A 12,421-nucleotide genomic window follows, 5' to 3' on the forward strand; every position below is an offset into this window, starting at 1 on the left:
CTTTAAGGGTCCAGTTTTGTAACCCTTTCCCCTGACCTTTTGTACCTTCTCATCAACCATAACAGACAAGCTATAAAACATAATAGATCATTTGACAGATTGTTTGAGGAATATCTGCACTGTTCAAATGTGAAGTATGCAAACTTGTGTCTCCCTCAGCTCCAGAGTATGTTCAGTCCTGAAGAGCGTTTGACGCGACATGGGGAGCTGTCCATTCGTCCCAAAGAGGATGTGACCGTCCACCTGCTCTTTGCTCCCACCAGGGTGGTTTGCATGTTGGCCAAGCTGGAGATCAAACAGTCTGGAGTGCGGCCTTCACAGCCAGGGGTCAAATTCACTGTGAGGATGTGACGGTTTCAGTCCTGCTTTGCCCTCTGGTCTCTTTCTCTGTAGTCATCTATCACTTTGCATTTCTCTCACATAACCTCCATCCGTTCCCTCTCCCTTTTCCTGCCTCATTTGCTTTACATGTCATGTTTTCTCATTTTCTGTTGAAAGCCTTGAGCTATAGTTTAATTTGGTTCCTATATTTCCCATCCTTAGATTCCACTGTCAGGCTATGGTGGGACAAGCAACATCATCCTGGAGGACCAGAGGAAACAGGCGGATGGCTATGTGGCAACACTGACTGATATCGCTGTTGGTCGTGTCAGCAAAGTGTGTTTGTGCGTGAGGAACACTGGTTCCAGAGCAGCTTACATCAAAGCTGTGGCTTTTGCTGATATGCAGACACGAACACTAATAGAACCCTCTGTCATCAGCCTCGCCCCATCACAGTTTGTACTTAAAGAAAGGACACAAGAGGTAGGAGAGTTCATACAACTGATATGAACAGTTAGTAAATGTATTAAATTACATTACATTATTTTCAAGTGCTACACATGACTCAAGAATTAATGACTTTAATAATACAAGAAATAATGAAAGTATTTAATGTGAATAAAGACTGTAATCTGATAGTTCAATCTATAGTTCACACTGTTCTTTGAAAATATCTTATTCTTATTGCTGCCAGTCTTGCAAAAGCTGGAATATGACCTTGGTACTAATAACATTTGTGTGTCTTTTCAGGTGATTACCGTGCTAATGAAGTCCACTGAAAGAGAACGGGCCCTATGTCAGTCAGATAATGCACTGCTGGCTACTGTCTGTTTGTTTTGTGGAGATGAGGTCTCCAGGCAGCAGTATAGGAGGTGAGACTCTCCACCTCTTTGCTTTTATGCTATCAAAGTAGTAACATTGGTATGTATGGGAATTGAAGAAGATGTATTGTGAATGGCCAGCGTTATCATGCAAACAGCAATATCTGTGTGATGCTCCTGTGTACAGATGATTTGTATGCTGGACTATACAGTAGATTCAAATAAACATATATTGTTTCTGAATCTTTAGGAAGAGACAAGAATTTAAAAATCCAATTCCAGATGGTTCTACGTTTGCGAGAAAGCTGTTTTGTTCCCCCCACAGTATGTTTGTGTTTTGTCTTTTCAGATTGCTTCAGAGTAAACCGGAGGCTGTGCAGAAGGCACTGTCTGAAAACAGTCTGCTGAAAAACATTAACTTCAATGAGAAGTTCCTGGGAGAAGAAAATATTACAGAGAGTAAGATGTCTATATAATACAGGGTTCAACGCTAAGGTTTTTTTTCACTTGCCCGGTCGGACAAGTTGGTGAGAGATCTACTTGCCCGAAGTCAGTTTTTACTTGCCCTATAAAAATTGTTTAATTTAAGCGGCTATCAAATGACAAAGACTGCAGTTATTTTTATGTTATGTAATCTTTATTCACACTGTATTTATTAATTAAAACAACATATGTCATGTATTGTAGCTTAATTCCTACACAAAAATGACAGTGTCAGGGCTTAAAGTGAAAAATTTGTCAGTCGTTCTCCGTCTATAATTTTGTGCCCTACTTGAGCCATGCCCACCTCTATTTATTTTTCACCCCTCTCTCCTGTTCTGCTGTATTAACACCGGGTTTAATATATTTTGCTTCCATCTCTCTGCCCTGCTCTACTCTACTTCAACACTACTTAGCTCTCTCTCTCTACTCTACCAGTAGACTACCACATCCACCTGTTGCACAAAACGCACACAGCAGTGTTTCCCCTAGGATGGAGTTGTAGCAGCGGAGGTGAAGCACATGCATGAAAAATAATTTTCACATGCGTGAAACTTTTTTGTATGCTTGCAAAGCACAGCCTGCTGGGATGTTTCTATGTATCTACTGGCACCAGAAGGGCTCTTTGGGACTAAGTACATACAGTACATGTGTGCACAGTAATGAGCAGGTGAAATGTCTGTCTAGCTTACATATGAGGTGTCTCAAGATTTAGGAACATACAATTTTATTGAATATAATAAAGTAAAAAGTCACTAGACATGCTGCTGTTTTGTGCTGTGACCTATTTAAGTGCTGGAAGTTGTTATTTACGTGACAACGCCTGAACGCAACACAAGTTCAGCATGAGTGCCGTGCTGAGCTGCTGTGCGAGCAGCTGTTTGTGCGTAACAGCAGTCTGTTCATGGTTATTTAGGCTACACACTGTCCATAACAATAACTTTGTCAGCTGAAAAACTGACCATGTAGAGACAGAAATGACAGGATGGCATAACACCATAATTAGTATATTGTTGTGTTATTATATGAAGCGTCCGTCGCGCAAAATAATATCAATGGGGGCTGTGGGCAGGACATTGTTACGTGTGTCTATGACTTCAGGCAGAGAGACCACTGCATCAGAGCCGAAGGAGCATGTTTTAAAATACATTTATTTTATCAATTAGTTATTAACTTTTACTATTTTTAGCAACTTGCCCGATCGGGCAAGTGAGTTGTTAGTTTACATGCCCGACCTTGAGTTTTACTTGCCCCGGGCAATCGGGCAATCCTTATTGTTGAGCCCTGTAATACTAGTCAAAAAATGTATTTTCAGTCTGAGTCTGAAAACCTATTCAAATTGACCTTTCATATTGCTGATTTAATTTATGAATACTGATTTGTACCCTGTAGTCACTTCATCAAAGCTTCTATATCTTGTGTGGAGGGAGACTTTTGGAGCAAGAAACAGTAATAATGGCACAAAGAAAATACTAGAAATGACAGATTGAATTTAAATAGGTTGGTGGAATGCTTGTCTCAATTGTTGGTGTCTCTCTAATTATTTACCCTTTCTGTAGCCTATGATCTGCCCCAACGGCCCAATGAAGCTCACATTTTCTATGGAAACATGAGTAAGGTAGTGGTGTCATTGCTTGGAAGTACAAAGAGCACAGACTGTGAGCAGAGTGATCACACGGAGCTGCTGCTGCCCTCTGCTAGACACAGCGCAGAGACGGACAGGTATGTAGTAAACTACTACACAACAGATACATTCAACACAGATGGGGATACAAAAATAGATTGCTTCATAGTATTATCTCTATTTTAATGCATTTCAGTTAAACATGAATTTCATCAATTGAAATAAATGTATGAAGAAATAGATTTAGTGTTCATTCTACTTAATACACACACTGATTTGGCATATACACTAGTCTACACTAGACAGATTGTCCTTTTTTATATAATGAACACATTTAAATGAAAAACATCATGTGAGACACAATGTACAGTTTAATGTTGTTGTGTAATTCCCAGTGTGGCGAATGGTAATGTGTCTCTGGATGTGCTGCCAGTGAAAGGTCCCCAGGGTCCAGCGCTGAGAGTGGCAGAGCCCTCTTTAAAGGTACCACCATAAGCTCTCTTTAATGGACTTTAATGGTGTCTTATGTTGAGTGACAACATGAATGTTGATTATTTGGTGCTTTTTCTACGGGACTGCATTTGGCGCAAAAAAAAAAAAAAAAAAAGAGTATTCATATTCAATGCAGAATGTCTTTTTTCCCCTTAGGCGTCAGAGCCATTACACAGGCAGTCTGAGTCCTGGACCATCCATCCAGAACAACTTGTCCTTGCAGCTCCCACCATCAGTGAGTAGAATCTAGATTTCAAAAGCATATTATCATGTGCATTTTTGTCACGTTGGCTTTGAACTCCACCACAGACTTTAGTAGAGTTGGTGAAGCGATTACCTCCAAACCATAGGTGAATGACTCTGCAATAGTATCAGCCAGCAGCACAAATTTCCTCTGTTTTTTTTTTTTTTTTATTTGTTTTGGGGTTTTTTTGTTTTTTAGATGGTGCAGCCACTACCAGTCAGGTTCAGATCCGGAACAACACATCCAGGGAGCTGTGCTTTGATCTGTCCTGGCCCGCTCACTGCCTCACCATCACCCCTCAGCATGGCGTCATCGAACCTCAGTAAGACCTTGCACTTGGTTGTTAAGTAAAATCTATTGGCTTTGGTAATGTCAAGGCTTTTTGGTCAGAATTAGAACCCATGATGTTTTGATTTTTAAATCTTTATTAATGAAGAAAATACATTTTGGGGTATACAGCCGTCTGTCTGATGATTTCTCATGATACTTGGTTTAAAGTGTGCCACTGAAAAACCTCCCGTTGAAGGGCCATGTAGCCCAAATACTTTGACCTACCCCTCTATCCCCTCAAGATTCGGGACATTTGTGTTAGGGCTAAATGGTGGGGACAAGGGGTGTTTTAGAATTGGGCCTAAATGTTGACAATTTAATTTGAGGTGTGTGTGTGTGTAACAGTGGCAGTGCAGCCCCTTACAAATATTGTCATCATAGCTCAAAATGAACAATTACAGGAATGTCCAATCCTAATGTGATCTGAATCCTGTCTGGCTGTGTGTGTATATATGATAGGGCTGCAACGATTAGTCGACTAATCGATGACTAATCGACTATTAAAATAATCTGTGACTATTTTAGTAGTCGACTAATTGGTTTGAATCATTTTTCATAGAAAGGTACTATAAAAGTACCCCAAAATACTCTTATTGCAGCTTCTTATGTTCAAATATTGGCAGCTTTACACACTCTCCCATGATGGTGAACTAAAACCCTTTGGCGTAAGTACGGAACGAGACATTAGATGAAATAATCTTGGGGTTTGGGAGAGACAGACTGACATTTTTCAACATTTTAACATTTTTCGATGAAATGATTGGTCGACTAATCGAAGAAATAATTGACAGATTAGTCGACAATGAAAATAATCGTTAGTTGCAGTTCTAATATATGATTTCAGTTATTCTGCTTGTATCCTAATTCTTTATAATTGTTGAATTAGGTGCCACCTACAGATTTTGATCAGCCCCAACCCTTCACTAGCAATTAAATCTACCCTGCTGCCATGGAGTGGACAGATTTATGTCCAGTGTAACGGTCAACAGAAGGTATGGAACACAATTCAATCGTAAATCTTGTCTTTTACTGTGAGAACGTAACCAGAGCTAAATGTGTGCATGTTGACCACTGGTTCAGTTTATTAAGGTCCAGATTCGTGGGGACCTGGCTCTGGATGTGTCCGCGGCCCCAGCAGACTCAACTCTGACAGCCCTACCTCCTCAGGCTGCCACCCCAGTGCTGCCTATGGCCAGGCTCACCGCCAAGTCGTCACTACCCCCACAGACCCCACAAGCACCTCAAGCCCTGGTGGAGATCAGCAACAAGACCATCATGTTCCCCGCCACTCCCTCAGGGGAAACATCAGGTAGGGAGGTGACTGACCAGAGGACAGAACTTTTTCTCTTCATCTAAATTTGGGCTGTACAATACAGTAGTACTTTGTGGCCAAGTCTGAGTAGCCTTTAAAGGTAAGATCAGTTGTTGTTGTTTTTTTTTTTTTTGTTTGTTTGTTTTGATACTTTTATTGCAATAAATTCATGTTGCATTTTACAACTACATTCCATTCAATATTTACATATTTATTGCAATTTCTTTCTTTTTTTTTCCCATACATAATATATATATGGGTGTAAGATCAGTTATTTATCAAACCTATTTTCCCATGATTTTTGTGTCTAAGTGACTAATGGAAACAACAACGTTCAAAGTTGCTCCAGTATTAAGTTAGGTTGTGTTGTAACTACACGGAGAAGTGTTCACACCGTCATTTCACATCCACTCAAAAGTGCTGTTTTTTGCCACTGACATGTTAAGATTTTTTTTAAGCCTGTAACAACTTATAAAAGATATCCCCACACACCTTTTTTTAAAGAGACACATCCTTTTTGTTTAACCAGAAACAGCCCAGTCACTATTGCCAGTCTCACCAGACTCCATTTAAAGCAGCTGTGCGGAACTTTACGTTTTCGTTGATTATAGTGCCCCCCTTTGGTCGAAGCGGTATGACACCCACAGCCTGGTGTTGTAAAATCTGGACTGCAAGCGGCAATTACCACATGCATTTGTTTTGGAGAGCGAGAGGAAAATCATAAATGTTCTGGTGTAGCTCTGAATTTCTTATAAACTGAGGACAACTGCCTGCTGTATATTTGTGTTCATGGTCACAGTCACAGATAATTTTGTGGCGTTTGTTGTCACGTTACTAGACAAAAGCGGTTCACATCAGCTAACATTACATTTAGCTTGCTTATAACTTCCACGTCGTCATATACTGAAGTGAAACAACGTCTAACAAGTTGCGGTATATTCTCTAAATTAAAACAAAAATTACATACCTGTCGATTTGGAAAAGGGCCAATTCAGGATCAGTTTTAAAACCATTCAAATCTCTCAGCTCTCTCCACTTGGTGAATGCCCGACCGAGGTTTACACGCGTTTGGGCTCGAGCCCTATCACTGTCCCTTTTAGCCTTCTTCTGTTCTTTTTCTTTTTCATTTAGATGGTGCTCCTTCTTTATCCGCCATGACATCGCAAGTACAACCAAGTCCTTTATAGATACATCTGGTAAAACTGTTATGTGTTCAGCAATGCCCGTTGCGTACCGCTTACTTGAAGAACGCTCTCTGTAAACATGGCTCTTCTTCTTCTCTCAATTTATTGGCAGATCGCAAACAACTTCCAGGTGCATACCACCACCTACTGTACAAGAGATTACTCCCTACTACATGTCATTTAGACTGTTTCTTAAATCCTACTCATAAACACAGCTCCTTCTTCTTCTGTGGTTTAATGGCTGCGGGCCGCTGCGGGCGTACAGACTTACTTCCGCCTCCGGGTGCCGTATTCTGGTTTGCTGACTTCCGCTGTGTCCGACCAGAGTGAGGCTAAGCTAAATAGCCATATAGAGAAAGGCTTTTTTGTCGCTGTAGGGTTCAAATAAATATGTGGATCTTCAAGGGGAGGTGATACGAACTAGGGACAGTTTTATGAATGGTAAAAAGTTCCGCACAACTGCTTTAAATAAAGTCATTTTATCCTTGTAAAAAAAACACTTCATTCAAATTTGCCAACAAGACAAAATAAAACTTACCACTCTTCAACAATCACCAACTCTAATTTGGTTGAAATAAACCCTTAAGCAGGCTGTTTTTTAACAAAAAAGTCTATCTCTGTAGTGAGCCTTTCCATAAGTTGTCAGACACTTAGAATAATAATCTGAACATGGCAGCGAAAAAACCAAGCACTTATAGTGGACGGAAATTGATGGTGCACAATTGCCCATTAACATTACATTGCAGCCTGCTTCGTGCAGCACTCTTGCTCAATACTGGACCAATTTTTTAAAAAATTGTTGTTCTCATTAGTCATTCAGACACAAAATTATGGAAAAATATGGTCCAGGTTGGAAAATCGCAAAGCTACCATTTAAAAGAATTATCTCAAAACCTGATAATGTTTCAGTAAAAAATCTTTTCCATCTTCAGACTGACGCGGTTTTAGTCATACTCTCGAGGCAGTGTACTGTGTGAGTATTCCTGTGGGAGACTCAAAGTGTCTGTTGCTCCTCTACTTCAGAGGCCCAGCTGGAGGTGCAGAATGGAGAAGTGGAAGTGAGATGGTACCTGTCATCATTCGCTCCTCCATATGTCAAGGTGCTTTTCTTGCTTATGATGTTCTTATTATTATCTCTTTCTCCTGTCAACTCTTCCACTCTGTTAACTGTCCTTTATTTTCCCTTCTCGGGAATCAAATGGTTTTATTTCTTTTATAGTTTATTTCTTTTTTTCTTAATTTAGCTTGTCTCACTGTGTAAACTAAGTTCTTTTTGTCTTCTGTCACTTCATTAATGAGTTTACTTTGTAGGTTTACACTCCAGGAGTTTGTATTTTATCTTGTTGTTTTGTGTTGTTACTGGCCGTTGAGTGATAGAAGTGACTCAGGTCAAGCTGTGGTCCCTTCTCTCTCCTCAGGGGGTTGATAACACTGGAGATGTTTACCGGGCCACTTACACAGCTTTCAGATGCTCCAGGGTCTCAGGCACTCTGGGAGCCCTGGAGAAGATGCAGGTAGGCACTCACATCCATCAAGAATTGTCAGGATTATTTAGAGCAAGTCATCAGAAAGGGTTCAGACAGAGTTAATGCATGTGTCAATCACAGTATTGTGATCAAAAATATTTTGATGTGGGCATCATTAAAGATAGTCCTCTCTCCATTTTTGTCTGCCATAGAAGGAAACGCAGGAGTACAGTGATAACACTAATGGTTCTGCTCCTTTTCGGTGTGGCAGTTAGCATGCCAGCAAAACGGTTTAAACAGTGCTAGGGCTTTTGAAGTGGTACATCTGAATAGAATGCAGTCATTACTGAAACTCACAAGTCTTAATATTCACAGGAGGAACAGCACTACAGCAAATCCAGGGTAGTGTACTTGGGCTTTATTTGAAGAAGTACTGCTGTGAAACTTGGTTCTTTATCATTTTGAGCATTTAGTTTGATTGATTTTATGAGCTAGTTGCACTCAAGCTGGACTGACTTTATATTCGTCCTGGAAACTTTGCAGCATTAAAACTATTTTGAGTCATGAGGCAGTGGACAAGTTTGATTTTCCTAAAGCTTTGCCTCTGAGAACATGTAACAAGCATTTATACGGTTAAATCAATTCTGAGTATTTCCTTAAATGTTTTTCTTGCTCTCCCAGGTGCCTTTTACTTTCCTGCCCAGGGACAGAGGGGACTATGCCCAGTTCTGGGACTTGGAGTGCCACCCGGTGTCTGAGCCCCAGCAGAAAACCAGAGTTCGCTTCCAACTGTGTGGCACTGTGAGGGCTCATTTATTAATTTTCATACCTCTCTCCCAGCAAAACAGCAGGAACATGTCTAAACCTACATTAGACTAACTTTAATCCACCATCTCTATCAGTCAGTGTGTGAAACAAACAATGATTCATTCACAAATTAACTTGTTTTTTTACTCTCAAAGCAAACCACATGTACTTAATAATTGCTCATGATGGAAAATCCTCACTTTAAAGCATGGGAATGTGTCATGACCGTAGTCATTTTTTTTTTTTTTTTTTTTTTTTTAAAGCAAGCATGCTACGGTAGTACTCTGACTATGGCTTTGTAGTGTTAGTGACAGAATTAACAAATGAGAAAAGTGGGCTGTGGGATGGTAAGGAGAGCCACCCTGCTGAGATGAGCCTGCAGGCTTCGTGTGTGCGCCGCTTTAATGTGAAGTGTTGTGACAGACCCAGTTAACTTAAGAGCATACATACACAGCAAGTGGGATGTCAGATAGATGGCTCCACATAAGTAGGTTAAGTGACTATGATGGTAGGGCTTCTGTTGTTGTTACCTTGTTTCTTAGATAAAGTGTTAAAGTGGAGTGCCAAATCCTGCAGTGGTGTTAAATGCTAATTGGTAACTCCAGTTTGCAAGACTTTGATTTGACAGTCTGATGAGGAACTAAATGTGTGTGATATGTTCACATGTAGTTTTTAATCATGTCTGCATGTAATTAGTGGTGAATTTAGTAGTAAAGTGTCTCATAATCAGTAACACCAATTTCAGTGGGCTGGCATGATGTACTTGAAAGTTGGTAGAGGCTGTTTCTCCTCAGTTGATTTTTCTCACCAGCTAGTTTAGAAGATGTATAGTTTTTTGCACTAACTCGCCAAGATTCTAAAGTGTTGTTTGTGTGTTTAAAGGGAATAAAGTCTGGACCAGTGGAAGGACCACAGGAAGGAGACTGCTCTCTGGTGAAGACAGAGGCCACAGTCAAGACCAGGAAGAGGGCTGATGTCACAGCAGGCAAAACCAGGTGATACCTGCTTTAACTAAACAAGCCTACTACTACTAAATACATCAAAGTTATGAATATATTAATTTTCAAAACGGTCATTATTTTAAATCAACATTCATTAAGAGACTCAGAAATTCCCTGTAGTAACTGCTCATCTTTAGGTGCTGATTGTTTCGATGCTGTCTGTTTAAACACACAATTATTAATTTCTCAGTCAAGAGGATGCCGTGCGGAGAGGTGTATATTCTCCACAGGATCTCTACACCTTCCCAGCCACACGAGTGAGTGAGTCCAGCACTCTGAAGGTCAACATCCGCAACAACTCGTCCAGCACGCATGAGGTGAGGCATGCTTTATCCTTATGAAGACATAGGATGAAAAAATGTTTCTTTCTCACCTACTGCACCAGAAACTGAAATCCAGTATATACATGTGCAGCACTATATGTATTTCAGCTAAAGATCTGCTGTTAGAGTTAAAGTGAGGGGCTCTTTGAGAGATAGTTTTAAGATAAGTTTTTGTTTAGTTTTAGTTGTCACTGGCAATGAGACCTTGTCATTTTGGACATAAAGGTTCAGTGTATTAAAAAGAGGTAGAGGGTTTAAGAGCAACTTTGGTATCTTTGTAACCAGTATGGGCATTTGTGCACCGTCAATTTACATCCACCAAAAGTGCTTTCTTTTGCCACTGACAAGCTCAGATTATTATTTGAGATGTCTGACAGCATTATGGAAATGATCCCTACTCTGATAGGTCCTTTTTTAAAGAGTAAGATCCTTTTTGTTAAACCAGAAAGAGCCCTGAAATCCTTATTGCCAACCTCACCAGACCCCATTTAAATCAACAGTGATTTTAGTGTATACAGAGCCAGCATTTTTTCTTGTCTAATTGGGCGAATTAAGGGTTTATTTTAACCAGACCAGAGTTGTAATAGTTGGAAGAGTGTGAAGACAAACCAAGATGGCTTTTGTGTTTGTTTTTGTTTGTGTGTTTGTTTCTGTCAACTTTGAATAAAGTATGCTTTATGATGATTAAACTACTGTTTATTTAATGGGTGTGGCAATAGTGATATCAGGGCTGTTTTTGGTTAAACAAAGAGTCTTTTCAACCAAAAGGTCTATCTTTGTAGGGATCACTTCCATAATGCTGTCAGACACTTCAAATAATGAAAGTACTTTCGGTGGACGTCCATCAACGGTGCACAAATGCACCAGAGTGGTTACATTGCAGACCATTTCATCATTGCTGACAGACACAAAATGTCGGAAGACAGGTGCCAGGTTGAAAAATACTGACGTTACCCTCTAAGTAACAGTGCTGATACTAGCTCACATTGTGTATACTGGCATTCCATATTGCTAATACAAATAGCATGACTGTCATAAATGCGATAACCCCTAACAATTGTCATTGTGCTTTGCATGGATTTGATATTTGATGTGTGGCTTCTCTAATTGATTTGCAGCTGAATTTTGTAAACCCTATGGAGCCGTTCCACATCAAGCATTCCAAATATTCCCTGAGGTGAGTCCAGTGGTCATTATGCCTGACAGAAACTCTCCATTCTGCACTTTTAATAGTACCTGGGGTGACACACTGGGAATCAGAGGTTTATAATCTGTCTTTATAATTAGTGCCCACCTCTGTTTTGACTTGTTACTGCAGTTCATTTTTGTGAGGCTCTGATACAGAGATCTCACCTCTGGAATGAATGGCGAAAATGCATTAGTGACGAATGACTTACAATATCTGCAAATTAGAGAAGGAGTTGGTCAGATAAAAACTGTACAAGATAATGTTTAAGTAACTCAAAAGAACAGTACCGAGTACCGATTCACTTAAAATGAAACAGTGCCAAATTTCGGTACCTGAGGTGGAGGCGGAGCCAGAGCGCATGACTCGCACCTCAGACTCAGCAACAATGGTGACAAAAACAATATGCAGACAAAAGTTAACGTGCACCACTGTTCCTAAATGTTTTCAATAAAATGTTGAAACTGAGAAGTTTAGACTATGGGCCCGAACAACGCATAGTGCGTCCAAATTCACACCCGTTCTTCTCTCTGGATTTTCTCTGTGACCGTGCGTCATAGCGAGCAGCCACGCATATCAGCGGAAACAGCAGAATTGTAGCTTTCCGACAAGGCCAAGCACTTGTCGGTAATCCAATGTTTTCACAGCGAAAAATTACAATAAATTTATGTATAACAGAGCTTTGCACACACATTACTCTTGGATGGATTACTTGCAAACGCAGGCTCGCACTGAAATGCCAGGGATATCACATGAAAGCGCAGGACCACACACATCATTGTGCTGTCATCCCATCACGCTCTAAATACAGATCAATTGTCTACAAAATA

At 40.2% G+C, this 12,421-nt stretch overlaps 1 protein-coding gene across 1 annotated transcript in view; it reads left to right on the forward strand.

Moving 5' to 3' along the window:
• The window catches only part of cep192 (centrosomal protein 192), a 40,375-nt gene that overhangs the window by 25,349 nt on the left and 2,605 nt on the right, over positions 1-12,421 (forward strand). The window contains exons 36-51 of the mRNA XM_033640715.2: positions 160-339; positions 544-804; positions 1,072-1,193; positions 1,492-1,601; positions 3,182-3,344; positions 3,642-3,729; positions 3,895-3,973; positions 4,181-4,304; positions 5,199-5,304; positions 5,393-5,621; positions 7,832-7,908; positions 8,227-8,322; positions 8,956-9,075; positions 9,964-10,076; positions 10,273-10,399; positions 11,524-11,582. Coding sequence (XP_033496606.2) covers positions 160-339; positions 544-804; positions 1,072-1,193; positions 1,492-1,601; positions 3,182-3,344; positions 3,642-3,729; positions 3,895-3,973; positions 4,181-4,304; positions 5,199-5,304; positions 5,393-5,621; positions 7,832-7,908; positions 8,227-8,322; positions 8,956-9,075; positions 9,964-10,076; positions 10,273-10,399; positions 11,524-11,582 — 2,054 coding nt within the window. The remainder of the gene's footprint in view (positions 1-159; positions 340-543; positions 805-1,071; positions 1,194-1,491; positions 1,602-3,181; positions 3,345-3,641; positions 3,730-3,894; positions 3,974-4,180; positions 4,305-5,198; positions 5,305-5,392; positions 5,622-7,831; positions 7,909-8,226; positions 8,323-8,955; positions 9,076-9,963; positions 10,077-10,272; positions 10,400-11,523; positions 11,583-12,421) is intronic.

Source organism: Epinephelus lanceolatus, chromosome 10, assembly GCF_041903045.1.
Source record: "Epinephelus lanceolatus isolate andai-2023 chromosome 10, ASM4190304v1, whole genome shotgun sequence".
NCBI classification, from domain to species: Eukaryota; Metazoa; Chordata; class Actinopteri; order Perciformes; family Serranidae; genus Epinephelus; species Epinephelus lanceolatus.